We start from the raw sequence: 23,278 nt of genomic DNA, 5'->3' as shown, positions 1-23,278 counted from the left end.
AGAGACCACTACCACCAAAAGGAAGCGATGGGTGGTGGTAGTTGCAGACTCCCTTCTGCAGGGACAGAGACATCCATGACAGAGACCTGTTGTCTCAGGAGGTCTCCTGCTTGCCCAGAGCCTCAGTCCATTATGTCATGGATAGGGATCTCCTGAATTCACGCCAGAACTGCATGGCATGGCCGCTTCTTTAATACTGGAGTTTCCCCCACGTGCCACCCCTTGCCACTGATTGGCGGAGGGGACACATTGCTCACCACATGTGCCCGATGACCAGGAGGTGAAAACCGCACCATCATACATGGGTGGCTAGCAGAGAGCAACAGGACTCCTCTGCCAATTGGTGGTGGGGGAGCAAATGGGGGAACTCCAAATTTAAAGAAGCCGTCACACCGTGCACTTCTAGAGTGAATTCTGGAGATCCCTATTCATGAAAGGATTACCAAGACTCATCTGGCCCTCTGACAACTACCCCATGTGGACACCAGTGATGCTGCCAGGGGTGACCCCAACCAGGAGCTCTCAGTGCAAGGGTGAAGGGGACAGGGGCTCAGGCGGTGTTCTCCTCAATCCTTCCAGTCAAGGGGAAGGGCCCAGGCAGGAGCAGGCTCTTCCTGCAGATCAGTGCATGGCTACACAGATGGTGGCACCAGTAGGGGCTTTGGCTTCTTTGACTATGGGAGGTTGTTCCAAGAAGGATTGCTAGGAAGAGATGAGATCCACGTGACAAAAACAGGAAAGAGCATCTTTGCAGGCAGGCTAACCCACTGAGGAGGGCTTTAAACTAAGTTGGAGGATGGGCACCAAAGCCCTGAGGTAAGTGGGGAAGCAGGTGAGCTAGAAGGGGCAACAGGGGCGGCCTTCTCCCAAGTACTGCCCAAGCAATACTCTTATACTCCTCCCTAGTCCACTGTCCAAGCATCCACTGCTTGCAAGAACCATTTTTTCTGTTTGCGGGGGAATGGAGTCCAGGAGAGCTGGCTGTATTTTAAGGAAATTTTACAGGTGCAGGAACAAACCATCCCAATGGACAGGAAGAGTAGCAAGTATGGCAGAAGACCAGCTTAGCTTAGCAGGGAATGCTTCACTGAGCTAAAACATTAAAAAAAAGAAGCTTACAAGCAGTGGACACTTGGACAAGCGACTAGGGAGGAGTATAAGAGTATTGCTTGGGCATGCAGGGATGAAATCGGGAAAGCCAAAGGACAACGAAATTGCAGCTAGCAAGGGACATGACGGGTAACAAGAAGGATTTTTACAAGCAGAAACCCTTCTGCAGCAACAAGAGGAGGCTCGGGGAAAGTATGGATCCCTTACTGAATGGGGGAGGCAACGTTGTGACAGATAATGTGGAAAAGGGTGAAGTGCTCAATGCTTGTACTCTTCACAGGAAAGGTCAGCTCCCAGACTCCTGCACCTGCTGGCACAGCTTGAGAAGGAGGTGAGCAGCCAGCACACGTACAGGTCCATGGGGCCAGATGTGATGCACCCGAGGGTGCTGAGGGAGTTGGCAGATATGATTGCATAGCCACTGGCCACTGTCTTTGAAAACTCATGGCAGTCAGGAGAGGTCCTGGATGTTTGGAAAAGGGCAAATGTAGAGCCCATCTTTAAGGAAGGGAAGAAAAGGGATCCAGGGAACTGCAGACCAGTCAGTCTCACCTCAGTCCCTGGAAAAATTATGGAGCAGATCCTTAAGGAATCCATTTCTAAGCACTTGGAGGAGAAAAAGGTGATTAGGAACAGTCAGCATGGATTCACCTGTAAGTCATGCCTGGCCAACCTGATAGCTTTGTATGATGAGATGACTGGGTCTGTGGATGCGGGGAGAGCAACAGACATGATGTACCTTGACTTTAGCAAGGCTTTTGATGTGGTCGCCCACAACACTCTTGCAAGCAAGCTATGGAAGTATGGGCTGGATGAATGGACTGCAAGGTGGACATGAAACTGGCTGGATTGTCAGACTCAACAAGTAGTAATCAGTAGCTTGATGTGTTGCTGGAAGTTGATCTCAAGTGGAGTGCCTCGGGTCAGTTTTGTTCAATATCTTCATCAACAACCTGGAACGTGGGATGCAGTGCACCCTCAGCAAGTTTGAAGATGACACCAAGCTATGGGGAGTAGTAGATACATGGGAGGGCAGGACTAGGATTCAGAGTGACCTCGACAAATCGGAGGTTTGGGCCAAAAGAAATCTCATGAGGGTCAATAAGGACAAGTGCAAAATCTTGCACTTAGGAGGGAACAATCCCATGTACCTGTACAGGCTGGCAGCTAGCTGGCTGTGCAGCAGCTCTGCAGAAAAGGACCTGGAGGTGACAGGGGACAAGAAGCTGAACAGGAGCCAGCAGTGTGCCCTTGGTGCCAAGAAGGCTAATGGCATCCTGGGCTGCACTTGAGGAAGCGTTGCCAGCAGCAGATTGAGGGAAGTCATTATTCCCCTCTATTCAGCACTGTTGAAGCCATATTTGGAGTAGTGTGTCTGGTTTTGCCCCATGCCCAATACAGAAAGGATGTGGAGAAATCCAGTGGAGGGAACAACAATGGCTGGTGGGCTTGGGCACATGTCTTATGAGGAGAGGCCAAGGGAAGTTGGCTGATTGAGTCCAGAGAAGAAGACCGAGGGGGATTGAACATCAGCCTTCATCTCCCTGCAGGGGGGCTGCAAAGAGGATGGAGCTGGGCTGTTCTCAGTGGGGGCAGACGACGGGACAAGGAGCAATGGGCTCAAGCTGCAGCAAGGGAAGTTTAGATTAAATATTAGGAAAAACTCTCACTGGAAGGCAGTAAAGCACTGGACTAGGCTCCCCAGAGAGGTGGCATCGCCATCCTTGGAGGTTTTTAAAGACCCGGCTGGACAAAGCCTTGTCTGGGATGATCCAGTTGGGGTTGGTCCTGGTTTGAGCAGGAGGTTCAACTAAACAACCTCCAGAGGTCCCTTCCAGCCCTAATTTTTTAAGAGACAAGGAGAACAAAATATCACTGTTCAGAAGTCGTAGTAGAGATGTTGCTCTAATAAAAGATAACAAGATTTTCACAATAAAAAATTCTTTAATTGGAAGCTTACGGGCACAAACCCCCTTCATCAGGTATTGGAGAAAAGATTGTGAAAGTTCTCCTGGGGAGAAATGAAAGTTCATCTTCCATAGGATTTCACAGGAGTCAACAGATGGAAAACTCCTCTGGGCAGGCAGTTCATAGCTGATCTGGAACCTCTCACCTCCTGTGAGGATCTGGGATGATGTAAATGATGCATTTTAACTGGCTGACTGGCTGGATTTTTTTTTTTTTTTATTCTCTTTAAGGAGATCTGTATGTTACTATTAAGAGTAGCAAGCCATAAAAGTAAGTAAAAAATGAAGACCAGAGCAGGTAGAGGAAAAGAGGGGAAAAGAAAGAATAATGTGTGGACCTGAGCTGAAAAATGTCTTTATCCTTATGGTTCTGATGTGGAGCTCATTAAAGACAACAGAAAGGCTCCCTATGACCGTAGTGGGCTTTTGATCATGCCATAAAGGAGAATGGGAGCAGAATACCTATGTAGCTCTATGTGAAATACACACTAAGTAATCTTTTGACAAATGAACTAAGGAAAATGAGGTTTTTAATGCATCAGATGCACCTCCATGAATCATTCAGTTGCCTGCATGGATTTTTGTCCCCTTGTGCCACCAAACCAGACTCCAATTTTAATATCAAAGAACAACAACAACAAAGCTTCCTGGAAAATGAGAAGTTTACAGAATGTAGTTTACAGAGAAGCAGTTTGAGGTGACCTTCCTGAAAGCTAACCTTGGGAACGTGCTGCTGGGAAGGACCGCAAGGCCATCGAATCCAACCCCTTGAACAGATACAGGATTCTTAAACTATCCCAGAGAGATGTCCATTTCAAAAGCCTCCACAGAAAGCGGTTCCACAATTTCCCTATACGGTGTGCTCCACTGTCCTTTATTTTCTACAGTTAGGAGCTCTTTTCCTCCCCTGAGGTCCAATCTACACTTGCGCCACTGCAACTCAACGCACTTGCACGTGGCCTGTCCTTTGTAGAAAGAGAGGAGAAAGTTTTTCACATTCTTGAATCAAACTATTATCGTTTTCCCCCCACCTCCCATCAACTTTAAACTACACAAGCCTACTTCCTTCATGATTTCCTCACGTGGGTCACTTTCTACCCCCTTACCATCTTTCCTGTCTATCTCTGGACCCTTAGCTGTTGTTGCTGATCTTATGTGCAAATATGATCAATACAATCTTTATCCCTGCATCCAAGCCATTAACAATTGATGACCTGCTTAGGTCAGGCCATTGATGACCTGCTTAGGTCCCTTCCAACCCTACCAACTATGAAACTATGAAACAAAAATGTCATACGAGCACTGGACCGAGAACATACTCCTGTGGACCTCTACTTGGCACCATCTGCCAGGCTGACATTGATCCATTTACAGTCTCTTGCGGCTTGAGGTTATTCAGACAATTATGTACCCACCTAACGAAAGGAGTTACCTGGACACCACATTACTCTAGCGTAAATGTGAGAACGGACCATGGGGCTGTCAAAAGCATTAGTAAAATCCAGATATATTACATCCATTGCATTCCCCGGATCCACCAAATTACAGTAGTTACCCAATCAAAAGAGGAAATTATGGTTTGACATAATAGGTCCTTAAGGTTTCCGCTAGTAATTTCCCTACAGGCTCCAGGTACCTAACAAACTGACATATCCTTTATATTCTCATTTGCTATGGCTTCAGTCTCCTTCAAATCTACTGTAACTCTTACTTTCCACCTGCATTACTGGAGAGGATGATCTTCCAGGAAAGGCAACCACTTTAGAAAGTAGCATATCCTAAGGTTTCAAAGGAGTGCAGCATTGGTATGGTGACGTTACTCACTGTACTTAGACCACACTGAATCTGTGCAATTTTAAACAGTGTTAAAAATTAGAATATGCTGTGAGCAGTCACACATTAATGTTGATACCATTTCTTACCTGCATATAGCTCTCTTGCCCTAAGAGGACTGGTGAGCAGGGGCATGGCTAAAAGCCAGCACACCTGGGCAGTCTCTCTCTGCTTTGGGTGGAAGAGAGGGGGCTGGAAGCAGTGCACCCTGGGATGCTGGAGTACTGCACATTGTTTTATCTCCATGGAGCAGACTGAAGTTACTCTAACACAAACTAGGCAGTATGGCCCAGAGTTAACCCTCACCTAAAATGGCGCAACTTTGAGACACTCAGAGAGCACTTAGCAAAAGTTAACAAGCAGACACTCTCATTTTAAGTGCTCTTAGTATAGTCTAAAAGTAACATGTAACTTCACCCATAGTCTCTATGTTTCTGGGAAAGGATAGCAAGCATGTTGCCTACCAGCCTTGAAGGACATGTGGATGCCCCTGCACAAAGGGACCTTCCCTGCGCATTCCCTCCTGGCAATACTCTGCTTCTAAGCCTTTATTCACTTGAACATTAAATTCAATAGTATGGGCCAAACCCTAACTAATGTTTAATTATCTTGCATCTTTAAATAGAAGGGACAAGGGCTGGATGATGGAAGGTAACAGGGAGCAGCAAGATCCTTATCTTTTACCCCTGTGGAATGATACCAGTTTACACTGGCTGAAGATTTGGGACAAAATTTGCTTGCACCAAAACAAATACATTTGGGATGTTTCACATCTGAGCTCAAGCAATCCAAAGTATTAGAAAACCCAATGGAAAAGACAAGCTCGCTTTCATCAGCAGTCATGCCAAAAGATTTCACAATGGAAATGGTTGTTGCGCAAGCCTACAGATGAGATTTGGTAGTAGGATACTGAGTTGCATCAAAGTCAACAGGGCTTTGTGCAAGTCCCTGAAAGATCAAATCCTGGGGAGTTAGTATATCCAACATTCAGGAACGGCACCAGAATTTGAAGCCTTTCCTTTACCCAGGGGAGATGTACAGCATGGCCAGAGGAGCTCTGAGCTTCCTGCATGGAGCTTTGTCAAGGGCTCATAACCTTCACCTGGAAAAACAATGCCCAAGACTGCAAGCATTTGTCCTTACCCATTCAAATCTATAAACCTAAGCCATTAGGTCTAGAGATTAACATGACCCAGAAGAGCCATACAAATTAATACCAATTTCACTGGGAAAAATCATAGAAGAAAATATTTGCATTTTATATGCTGCAAATGTCCCTTCTTCCCTCCCCCTCACTCCTGGTTGATCCCTCTATAATCCATCTGCGGAGCAGACTGCCTAAGGTAACTTCTCTCCACTGCCCTGCAGTCAATCCAACTGTTATTGTTTCCAAACGTTTTTCAGCTGTGGGCGGATCAACTTTAGTGCTTAGCCCTAGGACATTTTTATTTGGCTAATCCTTGTAAAGTGTTTGCACCAAAAAAATTAATGATGCATTTTCCCCTAGCAAAATGGTTTTACAGTTTGTGCATTACTCAATGCTGCTTTTTCATTTGAGTCTATTTGCAAACGGTCATTTCCTCGCTAAGGGTGAAACTACAAATGGGTGGAAGGGCTATTTTGTTCTGTATTTATTTATAATATAAATGGTGCCTATTCACAGTGTTACATGCCATACTATATAATGCATGGGCCAGACTTTAAATGCAGACCACAAATAGATATATGAAAATAATAGTAATAATAATAATAATAATAATAATAATAATAATATGGAAAGTGAAAATAATTGTTCCCCAATTAGTATAGCCGCATCTTTTATGCAACTTTTTAACTCCTCAACAGGAGCCTGGAGGGAAAAATAAAGAATTTCCAGCCTGCCTGGGATATTTGTAGTAGGAGATTTGGGCTGTCTCAGTTGAGCAGGTTTTTTCGGCTGTCTTTTTTTTTTTTTTTTTTTTGTGGCTGCACCACTACCTTGATTATAGGGTAAAATGTAGAAAGCCCTTGTCAGAGGCAATGTGCAGAATATGTCAAGTACACCAGCTTCAATCCAGATATGACTTCAGAAACTGAAGACTGGAGTGTTGCATAGAGATACCCAAGCAAGCTCTTTGGCATGGGGTATCGCTCCAGTGAAGGCAGTGAAGGATACTTTAACTTACTGCTTACTGAACTCCATGTTGCTGTGGCTGGGAAAACGAAGTAGTTTAAAGCTGAAGTGTCAAACATACAGCCCATGGGCTTGATCTGGCTCATTCGTCTGGCCCATGGACTAGACCTATAGGTCCAGATGAGCTTGACAACTTGGTTTAAAGCAAGTTCAGTGACCTACTACTTGCAGGTTCAACAGTAGACATACCCTATGTAGTCCCATGTGGAATTTACTATAAATGAAGAAAGGTTTGGATTTTAGGTCACTTCTTTCCCAGGAAAATCATCATAGCCATAAGTAGGGACCTACTTAAATTGCAGCAAGACAAAGGTTTTTTCATGGTCTATTTGCAGTGTGCTGAACCATTTTTGCAGGCATTATGCACTGACCCCATCCCCTGGTGGAAGGGGGAGGAGGAAGCTACCATCTTGATTGCTGGCCACCCTTTGTGCCACCCCACCCCTCAGTGCTGATTGGTGGCGAGGCCCTGGCAGGGGGATGAAGGGGTACCTGCCATCTTGCCTGCTGCCCTTCATGTTGCCCCACCCCTTCATGGTGCCTTCCCCTTGCATCAATGAGGACAACTGTCTTCCACTGGAGAACCAGCCTTGTATTTTTATTACATTTTTGTTCTGGTTGATTTCGAGGACTTTAAGGATTCACCAGACAATCCCAGATTTTGCAGTTTCCATGAACTCCATGAAATCATGAATCAAAAAAGTCCCTAACCATAAGTAGAAGAGGCATAGCATTACCAAAAACAGGTTCAAAAGGAAAGACACATTTATAGTTGACTTGCAAATCTGAATCTGCATTAGAAATTAATTAGCTAAGTCAAAGAGCAACATGGAAACAGACCCATATCATGCAGCTATCCAGAATTAAATTAAAGTTGCCACATCTAAAAGTGATACTGGATACAACAGGCATTAGCCTAGGAGCTTCAAAAAAGCCATACCCCATGTGAAGAATAGTTTAGCAGCTGCAATCCCACTCCCTATCAGACCGAGAGGCCTGGCCTGACATCTAGTACCATTTAACCAGTACAGCCTGTTCCATGGTTGTGTTGTTGGCAACTAAACCGACGTCCCCACCTAGGCTATCCTGTGTCAGGCAGGTGTGTGGACAGCCAACAGGACTAAAATCAACACCTGTTAAAGTGCAGGTGTGTTTCCTGTCAGCCAACAGCAACCCATACCTGGAAAGGAGATAGGTGCCACCAGGTCATTCTGCCCAAAGAATTACCAGTAATGCACGGCATCTAAGGTGCCCCAATAGTCATGGTCACATCAGAACTGGACTGGACTTACAATCCCAGCAAGAAATAGAGAAATTGTAAACTTTCAGCTTTCTCTCCTTCCCACCGGAGCATGGTGACGAAGGTGATAGTCCAAAGATAGGTCCTGTGTCACCCCATTGAATTGGCAATAATTATTGTATGCAAAGTAGGTTGGCACATCTGAATGCACGTGTAGTGCCATGAAGCTCCAGGACAAGCCAAGTAAAAATTCATTCTGCAAATACGTTGAAGCAATTCAGGACTAATTCTTTTTCACTATAGGTGGACTTACTTTCTGGCCTTGTCAAGCAGGTTTTAGAATCATGGTGCAGAAAAAGCCTTAGCATACATTAGCACAATTATCAGTCCAACAGTAAAATTAAGATTATGAACACGCTCACTATAATTTACTCACTAAAACTCTTCCACAAGCATCAGCAGCTTGAGTAGAAGTGGAAATTATGCTGCATCCCACTAGGTTTGCAAGCCACTTCAAAAAATGACCCTCTTCAAGACCACACTGGCAAGACACACATTCTTCAAAGGCTTTCACACATCCTTAGTGCTGTGCATCCTACAACTTTCAAGTCAATGGAAAAGTCACATGCTCATTTTTATTATGGGCATACCACTGCCATCTGAATAGCTCTCTATTCACTTCCTTGCTATTTCTATCACTGTTTTTCATGAGTTCTACAAAACGTCCCAGCTTCTGAAGAACTTTCTACTTTTCAGCCCTTACATCTGGAACAAAACTCCCCATATTTCTTTTCTACATGACCTCTCCATATTCTTTCAAATTTCACATAAAAAAAACCTGTTTTCTCCCTTCCTAATGCCTGGATGACTCTCTCCCCCCACTACTCTTTATGCACATGTGCATAATTGTATTTTAAAAGCCTTCTAAACTGCCATATACATTATATAAATAAAACCATCTAAAAATAAAGTGGTACTCTATTGCCACCCACACTTCTCGTCCCAGCGATATATGCAATCTGGACAGCCCCAAGCTGCGTTGTGTATGCAGGTAAAGTAAATTCTGAATTATTCAACATTTAAAACACTGAAAAATCATTTACAAGTTACAAGCAATAAGATTTATGCTTTGTGTCTCCCAATCGATAGCAAGTATGTCCACACACAGCTGATTTATCCATACTGAAAATATAATTATAAACCTAGTTTCCTGTGAACCACAGAGTCCTTTTGTAACAAGATTATTTAAATACAAATGGGATTGGAAAATTGGTTTTAAATAGCTAATCTGTCTTGTCTTCAACTCCAGCTGTAAAATTTACTAACATCATAAATGTGGGCTGAGTGAAAATGGACGAGGTATTCTGATTCTCCTCGCGATCTGTCTCTGCAGCTCTCTCATTATCGTTAAAGTGGATGGCAGTTGCACACATGCTCGGGAGGAAAATAATAAACCTTCTAATCACTGCAAGGAAAAGAAAGGGATTTTACTGGCGATGTGGTCATACATATACCAGTAAATAAACATCTGTCGTCTTAGTGGGCTACTAAATATCTTTGGGCTGAATGCTTAGATATGCTAAAAAATGGTTATGCACTCCGGAACCATTAAAAAGACTCGGAAAGGGTTAAAAAATGCCTTTTGATATCATAAACTGGATAGGGATTTTTCAAAAGGGAGGGAGAGCCACCAAAATATAGCTGATAATCCCTGGTCACTAAGTCATGCACCTGGGATGTAAAGGAGACTCAGCTTCAAGTCCTCTGAACTGGGCAAAGCAGTGAAAAAAGAGAGTCTGCCATTTTTTTTGTGAATAATTTCAGAAGGCCCCATTTTCATTCCAATACAAGGGAAAAAAAAAGATCTGAAATCTCGTAATTTTATGTGAATTAGGATTCTTGGTTTTTGGACAGCCCCATTTTATACTACCCCTTTGCTCCCAACTCAAATCAGGGAGGTCATTTTGGATGGGGTAGTGGGAATGAGTGGCATTGCACCTGCTTTGTGCAACCTAAGGCTCATCCAAAGAGGCTAAACTAAAAAAAAACAACCTCAATGGCCCCAAAATATAGAGAAGGGAAAGGCCCCAGGTCCCTTTATGTGCCTCTCTAGTGTGATAAAAAAGCAGGGGATGTCCAGTGATTGGGCACTTTCTGGAACCTGGGAGTCCAGTGCAGGCAACACAAATGATGATGGGCCTAGGAGACAAGACTTAGGAAGAAAGGCTGAAAGAACTAGTATTATTTAATGTGGAAAAGAGAAGACTGAAGGGGGATTTGGTAACAGTCTTCAAATACCTGAATGACAAATATAGAGAGGATGGAGATGGGCTCCTTTCTGTGGCGGTAGGGGAGAGGACTAGGAGCAACATCCTCAAGCTGCAGCTGGGGAAATTTAGACTGGAGATTAGGAGGGACTTTCCAACTTTGGGAGTGATCAGGCATTGGAACAGGAAAAGCTGTGAAAATCACCATGCCTAGAAATGTGCAAAAGCAGGTTAGACAGACACTTGGCTGGGGTGGTTTGGTCAGGGATGGTCCTTCCTGGAGCAGGAGACTAGACTAGATGACCTCATGAGCTCCCTTCCAGGCCTCCGTTCCAATGATCCTATGAACTCCCTGTTTTACTACAATCGTCCCATGTAACCTTGACAAGTTACTTAGGTTCCTTCAACCACAGTTTCCACATCTGTAAAATATAGCTAATGTCTCCTTTATACCCAGCAGGGATGTGAGGAGAAGAAATACATTCAGAACTGTGAAGGGCAATACGGCAGGGGCAAGAAAGCCAGGCTTTTTGCATTCAGAAAGAAGCATTTCCAGAATGCCAGTGGGAAAAATGGTTTACTGCACCTCCTCACCAATTAAGTGTATTGCCTTTCTTTTAGGTAGTTCTTTCTTTTAGGTAGTAGACAGATTTCATAGAAAAAAGTTACATGAACAAAGAAATTCAACCAAACACCAAGTTCCATCAAACTCAAAGTCAAAAATAGACTCCCATTTTCTGGTAGCTATAAGTGAGCTATCAGTTGTCAGCAATAAGCAGGTGTTTTTGTTTTTTGCTGCTGCTGCTTTTTTTTTGCCAAGACAACCAGTAATACCCATATAACAAAGCACAGACTTCTAGGCAGTTTTACTGAACTGGGAGCTGAACACAAGACTCAGTAGGTCTGATACATAACTATATTTTACATTCATGTAGAACATTTCACCCAAGCATTTCAGTGTAATAATGAATTCACTCCATTGAGAGACGAAGCCCAACATTGCCATACTTGATGTTTTTCCTTAAAAAGTCAAAAGTCATGAAAATTGCAACTTTAAGAGAGAACCATAGGTCGGTTTCTAGTCTTTGTGGTTCTAGAGAAGAACTGACAAATGAACTCTCCCTAATAAGAGAAGACAAGGGGGAAAAGGCTATGAATTACACTACAGCAAGGCAGGAAACACTTTTTCCCATCCTGCAAATGTTTAGGTTTCCAATGTTTCTTTCCCATTTTGTACCAATAACTTGACACCAGTGGGCAATAACGTTTTGTGGCAGTGGGCCAGAACAGCACAGCTTGGGTCCTAGGTGGGTCAGCAAAAGGACCTGGCTGCTGCCTGTCTGAAGCACAGCATGGGAAAGCTCCAAGCCACCCAACTGCCCATTTGCAGGGCAGCCCAGACGAAGCCCTCACCACCTAAGACCCAGCTCCAGTGCCCGGTTGACCTGTAACTGCCAACAACTTGATGGCTTGGACATCCACTAACGATATCCCTGGCTCTGTTTGTTTGAGAGCAGGGACATGAACCCAACTGCTCTATGTCTGAAACATCTGGTGACTAAACTATTTGATCTTTTACACTATGGGAGGAGAGGGACAAAGAGAGCTGTGCTTCTTTTTGATATCAAGCACAATTTCCCATGTGCCCTTGAAGAATCCTCCCCAAATAAAGTTTTCACCAATCCCAGTAGCTTCCTGCAAAATATTGCAGTTTGCATAAATTTGCTTTTGCCAAAAAAATGTAGTTGAAAAATTCCTAACAAGCTCTTCAAGTGGATGGTCCGTTTAAAACCCATGGCTTAAAAAAAATAAAAATAAAAAAAGCCCCCCCAAAAAACAAAAACCAAAACCAACCAACCAAACAAACAAGGCTGAAATCTTTGGGGATCTGACATGGATTTTTTTTTATGTTTTAGGGTCAGGAAAACTGCAGTTTTTACAACCACTGTAAAGTTCAGGGGAAAAAAAAGAAGAGAAAGGATCTCAAAGTAGAAAGAAAAAACCCTGATAGGACTAGAAATGCAACCACTGATAATGAATGATGTGTTGCTTATAATCTCCCAGGAATAAGTCTCTCTCCTTCCTCTTCACCGCAACTACAGCTCACATGTTTTAACTGACAGAATAGGCAAAGCATGAGCACTGTTAGCACAAATTCAGAAAGAGAGATCTATTAGGCTTCTATCACGTTGCACCTAAATAATTTAGGCAGAAAGGAAAAAAAAACAAGTCAAACCAGTGCAATAGACTTCAAGAAGGAGGGTTGGGAGCACTCCCTTACTGACCATTATGGTCAACAACAAGCCCTTTCTGCTTTATTAAATGAAAAAAAGGCTGCTGTTCTTTCCTGCAGAGTTTCATCCTGCTTGTACTTATTAAGCTAGGTGCTTTGGGTTTCTGCAACCAGCTACTCTCGCTTGCCTACAACACTTTAAATACTGTTTGAACTGTGTCTTCCCTCCGCCCAGTGTAGACTTGAACGTGCCATTTCACACATGTGTAAGCATCTCAGGCGCCAGTCTGCATAAGTTCTATGCTCTTTTTGTAGCTTTTCATTTAAGAAAACCCCTAAACTCCAGGAAAAGTCAACCTTAATTACCAATTTTCACTTCACCTCGAATAAAAAATTATACAGAAATATCACTGGTTTTCACTGTTTCATAAGTTCTTGACTCTCATGAAGGTTTTCAACCAACCAAGGTTGAATGCCTGATCTATAAGAGTAGGAACAGACATTGCACATGTTCCTGGATGTGTTGTACACATGTTTGTCCCAGAACAGAAATATCCCAGGATTGGCACGTACACACATCTCCCTTCTATTCAGAGTTTAGTGAGCAGGTCAATGTACTGCCACTTTTCTGCCACTGATTTAGTCATGCCATCCTAAAATAGTCATTCACAGAGACGACCGTAGCAGGGTGTGGGGCCCGGAGCAAATCAGCCTATGCAGGGCCTGGACACAGCAAGGGTGAGGGCTGGCAAGCAGCTGGACGTGAAGCCAGCCTGGCTCTGCAGGACCCCCAAAAAGCAGGGGGCCCGGGGCAGTAACCCCAATTTCCCCCCCTTCCCTCCCCCAGGAATGGCCCTGGCCATTTAGATGACTTTTGCAATGTCCCAGAATAAACTAAACCCATGAACCTTTTGGGGTTTATCCCAGGACAATGGACATGGACCTCTGAAGGACGGCATCTTGTCCCAGGACAAAGTGGTTTATTCTGAGACAAATACAACCTCTGTCAAAACAAATAAGTTTGGATTTTTTTTGTAGGGCATGTTAGAATATGCTCAGTAACAACCAGTCATTTTTCTGCCTAACCTAAATTTCTTACTAGGCCCTTTTCTAGGTTGGAATTGCATTACTTGCATCACATCAGAAACGCGCTAGTTTAGCAACTCTGCACACAGCAGCAGTATACCCAAATCATTCCCCCAACTCAATTTCTCTCTCTAATTCTATTTCACTTTTCCATTACATAGAAAAAGAATATACTGCTCATTCTGACACATTTGCATCACAGAACTTTACAATATTACCCTTCAAATAAGAAGTCCCCAGATCTATTGAGGCTTTGGAAGTTGCAACAAGGTCTTTTTCCTGAAGCACCTTCACGCCTGATTATGTAGTAAAGCAGGAGAGTTCTGCTTCTTCATAAATCCTGATCCACTGCTAAATGCCTGCTGGGCATATTCTCACTGCTGTGTGCAATATTTGGTGCCAGATCAGAAACTCTCTAAATTGGATCCTTAGGGCATGAAGATTTGCTACTGTAAATTCTACTAGTTGTCTTCTCAAGTTCCCTTTTTAGAAGTAAACTTTAAAAAAAGGGGAAGAAAAAGGTTTAAAAAAAATTGAAAGGGTGGCAAATCGGTGTCCTAAAAATAGGCTCCATCAGCAAGGCCCATCTTTTTTGGCAGGCAGGACACAAATTAGACTCATACCTTCCCCAAGTTCCACCCTGATTCCCTTTCTCTACCCAATCTGCTGCTTTGCTTTCTGTACCCTTCTCCATACTCCCTGCCCCATCTATTGCTCTGCTTTCTGGCCTACCTGCTACTGTGTCGCTTGTGCTACACTTAGGTTAGGGACAGAAATTATACATAAATTAGTATAAGTGATCAGAAACCTTTTCATATCTCTAACATAACAGAAGTTCAGTACACATAAATCACTTTCAAAATGGCTGAAGCTGGTTTGATATAAACCTGGACTGATGTAGTTTCAGACTTAACTGATTTAGGTTAAATTGGTTTATTAAACTGTCTCAGATCCCCTCCAGATTCAAGTTAACTCTCAGTCCCCCTGCCTCCCAGGATGCTTTACACTTCCCGCACAGGGTGAGCGGACTAGCCTTGGCCCAACCTGTCTACTCCAGCTGAGCAGGGAGGCATGCTCTAGCACCCCCCCCCCCCCCCGGCTCCTGGCCTGGGCCACTGCAGGCATGTGGCTGCGTTTCTAGAATCAAAAGTAAATGTCTGTTCACTTGCTTATTGGTTCAATCTACACAGCTTAGACTAACCTGCAAAAATTGAATTGATTCATCCTTGGGCTTTTTGACTCTCTGTTCTTGAACACAGGGGCTGCCCATGCCATTCGTGGCACCCGTGCTACAGGTTGGCCACCCCTGTCCTGAATCATGGTTTGAAAAATCATTGTTAAGTGTAAAATAGCCTCTACTATGATCCCCAAATAAATACAAGCAATGGTAATAGGGCAGGAGGTTTGGGTTTAGCTTTCATTTACCAGAGGGCAATTTCTGCAGTGTAGCTGATTTTGCAAGCATTCTGTGCATTTAATTTTGAACTCAAAGCATTTTTACACCTCCTGATTCGTGACATTATGAGTGCAAGGAAAACCACATGATTTTTGACAAAATCACTTTCCTATACAGTTTAACTGAAAGTACAGAAACTTTAAGCAACTTTACCACATAGTAAAATAACCACAGAGGCTGAAATGCAAGGCAGTTTCATTATCCTTCCTCCCTCTCTTTAATAATGTTTGTTCCCCCTTTTTGGGTGACCTGAGATTTGACTGGGGAACACCACAGAGGAAGGGCAACACAGAAAACCTGCTATCATTATCACAGTCATATTCATCATAAACTTGAAGTTAAAAAAAAACAACTCATGGTAAACTTCTGTTTAAAATTTACAACAGGGTCCTCGAACCAACATATTCCAAGGTTAAGATAAATATTTGAACTTCTGGGCTAGGTACGGACATTCAAAAAGCCCAAGGTGGAGTTGACCCAAGTTACATGGTTTTCTGTAAGTGGCATAGTTTAAATCAGTAGTGAACAAAACACACATTTGCCCTTTGGTGGGCTGTGTGTGCTGAACTTCTGTTATGAGTATAGACTGGTTTCTGACCGCTTATACCAGTAAAAGGTGTCACGTCTGTACCTGGCCCTGATGTTCATTCAGCATGGAGCTGAATCCTTATGTTCTCTTATTTTCAACCAGAGTAGATTTACTACTATCAAGTCACATCGCACAAGTACATGACAGTACATTAATTGCAATGCAGGCCATCCATCCCATTATGAAGAGTATAATAAACAGAGGAAAAGAAGACATGGCCAGTCCAGCACAAACACTCATATAACAGGAAGGGAGTTCTACACTTTTCCATGGGCATTTTACTTCATAACTGTACTTCTGATCCGGCTGTACTTTATATAACCGTAGCATCAAAACAGCAATCATAATAACATTCATCAATATCTTAAAATGCATTGAAAATATTCGAGAAAGCATGTTGAGCACAGTGGGCACATATATACATGCTAGTAATTCAAAGCAATACACTTCCTGTGTTTGCACGTGCAGCTGGGACCACTGCAAGCTGAGCCAGGGCAGTGAAGTCCTGGATGACAGATGGTCTGTGGGGGTGGAAAATCAGCCTGCCATCTCGGGGCTGCTCTGAACATGCTTGGCACAGCCCAAGCATCCTGTGCCCAAACCAGTTCAGGAGTAACCCTGCTAGGCACTGTCTCCAAGACACCCCTGCCTCCTCCAACGGCAGGAATAAATGGCTTCCAGCACTGTCCAGCCAGTGCACAAGAGATATGGAAACAAGGCTTCACATAGTTCTCAGGGAAGGAACCTACAACGTAGCAGCTCCATTCACCCCAACCCACCTGAACTCAAGTCTACTGTGCTCTGCAGTGTAAGTGTGGCTCCCCCCGCCCAAGTAGCCATGTGACTTAAGGAATACATCCTTTCTCAGTGTCCCATCCCATGCTACACACAGAACCAATGCCATAATAGGGACTGGAAGAGTCTTTCTGTGTTGAGCTCTTGGTGATGACCACCAGACCCTGCTACTTACTCTTCTCTCTGGAACAAGAACTTGTTAAAGCAAAAGTCACATATTCAAATCCCAGACTGAGCCTGAACCATCAGGAGTTACATCTTCCTCAAACTTGACAATGTGATGATAGCAATCCATCTGGAGGAAAGCAACCACCTACCCAGATGCTGTCTTCTTGTCTGTACTGCTTCCAATTGCGTCCTGTGTCACTGAACATGAGAGTGTAGCTTGTCACCCAGTCTGAGCTCCCATACCTCCCTTGGGTGGCAACTCCTGCAATCTCCAGTCTGTCTCCCAAATCAATCTGGAGCCATTGTTGCTGATTAGATTCCAGTGGGGACCAACCACCAGCGCCTAGGAGAGATCAGGAAAAAGAAAAGGTCTTGAAGAGGGCATTTCTCAGTATCGATAGAAACATCCTTTGAATCATAAATTACTGCAAACTTGCCTTCCTCTTCATTAAACACGGAGACATACCTATGAGTATTTTTATGCATGCGATGCTTGGAGATTACAATAGCACCCAAGCTTATGGTGTCTGTGCTTATTTAATTACAGTAAAAGTTCAATCTAATTAAAGAAATTCCAAGGAAATCTCTGTTTCCAACCACTGACAAGCACACATCAAAGAGGATGAAAGCTCTCTGTTATAAAACTATATTTATCACCACCACATCTGTTTGCACAGATTCTGGGATGCAGTTTTATACCTTCTATTTTGCTTTACCCTTCTCCCTCCTCCCCCACCACCTTTATGTTATGTTTTGAAAGATGCTTATAAGTGCTCGTTATTGTGATCCGTGTAGAATATTTGACAGGAGTCTTTAATTGCAAGATGCCGTAAGACAACATTGAAAAGTAATAGGCTTTCAGCACCGTGATGCCTCTGTAACATAACAAGAGCCGTGAAATTTCAGCACCGTTGGCGAGATGCAGTTTGCAAAAGAACTGCCAAGGGACTAGGTTTATTTTTCCTTGAAATGCCATAGTGAATGAGGCACAAAACCACTTTTCCTGCTAACCACCTGTTTTTTGGTTTTATTCAGATAACATATTCCTGCAGAGGAGATTTCTATACCTTGATAAAGAGAGAAACAGTGAATTAGAGTTTGAGAAACTGAATGTTCATTAAATCTGCCTGTACTAAGGTGACCTTGATATGCGGATCAGGTACCATTTTGAAGGAGGCATCTTCAACCTGTGCAGGCTCCGAGCAAGCTCTGAAGTCCAGACAGACATGCTTTGTGACTTCCTCTTCACTAATGACAGTGCATTATGTGCAGGGTCACAGGCTGACATGCAACGATCCATGGACCTACTCTCATCAGCCTGTGACAACTTCGGACTCCCTATTAACATGAAGAAGACCGAAGTGATGTTTCAACCTGCACCAGGCACAACACCCCAGGATCCACACATCTCAGTTAAAGGCCAACAACTGTTGATGGTCGATAAGTTTGCCTAGCTGGGCAGCACGCTCTCCCATGCTGTCCACATAGATGACAAGGTCATTTTAAGACTAGAAAAGCTAGTGTGCTTTCGGCAGACCCTGTAAGTCAGTCTGGGACTGCAGAGGCATCAGAACGTCGACAAAACTGAAGTTTTACAAAGCCATCATCCTTCTGACCCTCCTTGATGCCTGTGAAACCTGGACCATTTACCAGCATCGTGCCAAGAAACTAAATTACTTCCACCTGTGCTGCCTGCGAAAGATGCCGAAGATCAAGTGGCAGGACAAGATTCCTGACACCAAGGTGCTTGGAAAATCAACTCTCCCCAGTATTCATACCCTGCTGAACCTGGCTCAGCTAAGATGGGCCGGCCACCTCTCAAGAATGCCTGACACTTGACTCCCGAAGCAAGGCTTCTACGGAGAGCTGTCAAACGCAGTACGCTTTCGCGGTGCAAAGAAGCTTTACAAGGACAACCCTAAAAGTGTCCCTAAAGAGTTTTGGCATGAACCCAGTCATGGAAGCAAATTCCTTGCGAACGTCCATCCTGGAGGTCCCAAATCCAGAATGGATCGTCAACCTTTGAACAGCAACGCACGGCAGAAGCAATGAAGAAACACGAGTCCAGGAAAACGAAAACCTCCCATATCCAGTCCTCATTGCTCTCCTGCCCCTGCTGCAGCAAATTGTTCAAGGCAAGCATTGGACTTCTAAGTCACCTACGTACTCACGTGACCTAGCCCTCACCCCACTTTGTTCTCTTCCCTTTCCCTTTTTTTCTTCCTTTCCCCTTTTCTCCTTTCCCACTTCTTTCCTCCCCTCCCCACACTGGATGCAGTTGTTTTTGCCCATAAAGGATGAACAACACACTAAGGTAGTCCTTGATTTTGTTTTTAAGTGAGTAACTGAAAAAGAAATGTAAAAACAAAAACACAAAACCAACAACTCCCCAAATCCCTTGGGTTCCTAAGACATGACACTCCACCCGTTTATGAACTATTTTGGTTATCTGGAATAAAACAAACAGAATTCACCAAAACCAAATTTCTTTTCCCTACCTGTAAGCTCTTTTATTAATGATTCACTATATCAAGACTTTCTGCTTATTTGGGGAATAATATCCTGGGCTATATGGTACCTAGAGAGTCCCAATAGAGTAAGGCAAACTTGCAAACTTTTAACAAGTTTTCTGCAAAGAACCATACAAAAAGAGATTGTAACTGAGCTGATGCTTACAATTTGTTTGTGGCCTGCTTTGTGTTGTCTTTCTTTTCCATTGTAATAAAATAGTTATTATTCTGAACACTTGTTTTTTAATTGGGGTATCTCCTTGCTCAAGGCAAGAGCCTTATGAAACTAAAACAACAAGACTCCCACCTTTCAATTAAGATTTGTCCCATGTCTTCTGTCTCTCCAGGCAATAACTTTTTCAGCCATTTGAGAAGTAATATTCTTTGGTGCTCCAGATCTTTAAAAAATAAATAAAAATATCCTTTCTACCCCTTATCACAGATTCACAGAAGTTTAGGGCTGGAGGGACCTCATAACATCATTTGGTCCAGCCTGCCTGCTCTGGGCAGGGAAGACTGCTGGGGTCAAATAACCCCAGCAAGGTGTGCGTCCAGTCTCTTTTTGCAGATCTCCAGGGTAGGCACCTGCACCACCCCCGCTGGGCATCTATTCCAGAGTCTGGTCTCACGACCCGTGAAGACATTTTTCCTTATATCCACTCTGAAACCTTATTTTAGGAGTTTACGCCCATTGCTCCTGTTTTTGTTTTTTTTTTTTCCCTACGGTGCTTTGGTGAATAGTTGTTCACCTATCCCCTGATGCTCTCCCCCGATATATTTGTAAGCTGACACCAAATCCCCCCAAAATCTTCTCTTTTCTAGGCTGGAGTCTCATATCTGTCAGCCGTTCCTTGCATGGATATCAGATACTTTCACTAGACTTAAAAAATAACTCTTAAAGGGATACGAGGAAAAGACCTTTGAACAATTTGAGAGTTGAACGTACTTTGACAGATCAGATTCCAAAACAGAAGGCAATAACACCTGAGTTTTTATTAGCAAGAAAGTAAAAAAAAAAGTAGTAGAGAAATCCCAGGGACTGTTGGACAATGCAAATCCAATTTTAAGGTATTCATTGCATTTGTAGCATGATGTCACTGACATCACCATCCTAGGAGGTTCGTGCTGTCTGCCTTTGGTGAAAAATTACTAAAGCTGGATTTCTCTTGCCTTAGCCTCACGGCTTCATCAATCCATCTATCTGACAGCCGTTAGGGTAGATCACTCTACATAACGCCAAATCAGAGGTAGCCCAACCATTTGTTGATGAGCTGTCCTCATAGAAATCACAATTCTTTCTACTGTTATACTACCCTAAGCATCATCATAACTGAGCATTTCCCAAGAGTTTATTTAACAATGTGTTCATATCTATCATACGGCGTTCATTCTTTCTCCCACCCACTTCTCAGGGGAAAATTGAGAGCACAGCAGAGTTTTCTTTGGAAAGGTTAGCAATCTATTTAATCTGTATTCCCAACTATGTGTTTATAGTAGAGAAAGCTAGTATGGAATGACACCTTGCACTTGGAGTGACAGTTGGGGAAGTTTGCAATGGGCTTTAGCTCTCAAACTAACGCTTTCAAATAGTGTCTACATTGCCCACTACCTTCTGCTGTTTTTGGAAGAAGGTAAAGGCAACTTGTATTTACTAATTACATTATTTGCATTTAAAACAGAGCATGATACAGCAATCACAGCTCACCCTCTGCTCCAGCTTTCTATAGCTTGTTCTAATCACATCCAAAAGTGGTCCCAGCAGCTGCATCCTGTCTTGCTACTGAACAGCTTAGAAAAGGAATCCCTTCCCAGTTCCCTCCCTCATTCCAGCCATGCTGCCATTGGCTTATAGCAGCACAAATGAGGACACTTCTCTACCAATGCAATATCTGGTTAATTAGAGGCAGAGATCCACACTTTCCCTTACTGCTTTCCATTCTCTTGCTCCAATGAGAAAACTGCAATGCCCACAGCACCTGCTTACTGCTGCATGGCTTCAGTCTGAATCTGGATCGCTTAACTTCTGCAGACCTCCTGAGGCTAAAAAGAAAGGCCTACAAAGGATGGGGGATGGGAGTCACCTCCAAGGAAGATTATTCTGCACTGGTCCGGTTCTGTAGGGAGCAGACCAGGAAAGCCAAGGCTGCAACTGAACTCCAACTAGCTTTGAGCATCAAGGACAATAAAAAGTCCTTTTTCAGATACGTGGGGAGCCGGAGGAAAACCAGGGGCAACGTTGGACCCCTGCTGAACCAGATGGGGCAACTGACAACTGACGCCCAGGAAAAAGCCAACCTATTAAATAGGTACTTTGCGTCGGTCTTTCATCAGCCCCATGGGACGCCCATGCCCACTACAGGACAGGGAAGTCCAGGTGAGGGCGATCCCCTGCCCTCCATTGATACTGACTTCGTGAAGGAACATCTTGAGAAGCTGGATACCTTCAAGTCAGCCGGCCCTGACAATCTTCACCCCAGGGTACTCAAGGAGCTGGCAAGCATCATAGCCCAGCCTCTAGCGCGGATCTTTGAAAACTCTTGGCGCTCTGGTGTAGTGCCTGAAGACTGGAAGAAGGCCAATGTGGTGCCTATCTTCAAGAAAGGGCAGAATGTGGATCCAGCTAACTATAGGCCCATCAGCCTGACTTCTATCCCGGGGAAGATCTTAGAAAAGTTTATTAAAGAGGCCATCCTTAATGGACTGGCCGACGCCAACATCTTAAGGGATAGCCAGCACGGGTTTGTTGCGGGTAGGTCTTGCTTGACCAATCTCATTTCCTTCTACGACCAGGTGACCTATCACCTGGACAAGGGAGAAGAGATTGATGTCATATATCTTGACTTCATGGGAAACCAGATCAAAGGCTTTTTTGATCACCTCTTGGAGAAACTGGCCAATTGTCGCCTTGGGTCCTCCACGATCCGCTGGCAGGCAAATTGGCTCCGTGGTCGGACCCAGAGGGTAGTAATTGATGGAAGTCACTCATCATGGTGTCCTGTGAGCAGTGGGGTCCCCCAAGGCTCTGTCCTTGGACCCATACTGTTCAACAACTTCATTAATGATGTGGACACTGGAGTCAGAAGTGGACTGGCCAAGTTCGCCGATGACACCAAGCTTTGGGGCAAAGCATCCACACCAGAAGACAGGCAGGTGATCCAGGCTGACCTGGACAGGCTCAGCAAGTGGGCGGACGAGAATCTGATGGTGTTCAACGCCGATAAATGCAAGGTTCTCCACCTTGGGAAGAAAAATCCGCAGCATCCTTATAGGCTTGGCAGTGCTATGTTGGCTAGCACTACTCAAGAAAGAGACTTGGGGGTCATCATTGACCACAAGATGAACATGAGCCTGCAGTGCGATGTTGCGGCTAGTAAAGCGACCAAAACACTGGCTTGCATCCATAGATGCTTCTCAAGCAAATCCCGGGACATCATTCTCCCCTTGTACTCGGCCCTAGTGAGGCCGCAGCTGGAGTACTGCGTCCAGTTTTGGGCTCCACAATTCAAAAAGGATGTGGAGAAGCTTGAGAGAGTCCAGAGAAGAGCCATGTGCATGATCAGAGGTCAGGGAAGCAGACCCTATGATGACAGGCTGAGAGTCCTGGGGCTCTTTAGCCTGAAAAAGCGCAGGCTCAGGGTGATCTGATGGCCACCTACAAGTTTATCAGGGGTGACCACCAGTATCTGGGGGAACGTTTGTTCACCAGAGCGCCCCAAGGGATGATGACTAGGTCGAACGTTCATAAACTACTACAAGATCATTTCAGGCTGGACATAAGGAAGAATTTCTTTACTGTCCGAGCCCCCAAGGTCTGGAACAGCCTGCCACCGGAGGTCGTTCAAGCACCTACA

General features: G+C 44.1%; 1 protein-coding gene across 1 annotated transcript in view; it reads right to left on the bottom strand.

The window, feature by feature from the left end:
* The window catches only part of CNTNAP5 (contactin associated protein family member 5), a 462,074-nt gene that overhangs the window by 303,567 nt on the left and 135,229 nt on the right, over positions 1-23,278 (bottom strand). The window contains exon 3 of the mRNA XM_019480590.2: positions 17,067-17,260. Coding sequence (XP_019336135.2) covers positions 17,067-17,260 — 194 coding nt within the window. The remainder of the gene's footprint in view (positions 1-17,066; positions 17,261-23,278) is intronic.

This window comes from Alligator mississippiensis, chromosome 4, assembly GCF_030867095.1.
Source record: "Alligator mississippiensis isolate rAllMis1 chromosome 4, rAllMis1, whole genome shotgun sequence".
In the NCBI taxonomy this organism is placed as follows: domain Eukaryota; kingdom Metazoa; phylum Chordata; order Crocodylia; family Alligatoridae; genus Alligator; species Alligator mississippiensis.
The sequence above is the reverse complement of the archived record's forward strand: the minus strand, read 5'-3'. Positions and strand labels throughout refer to the sequence as shown.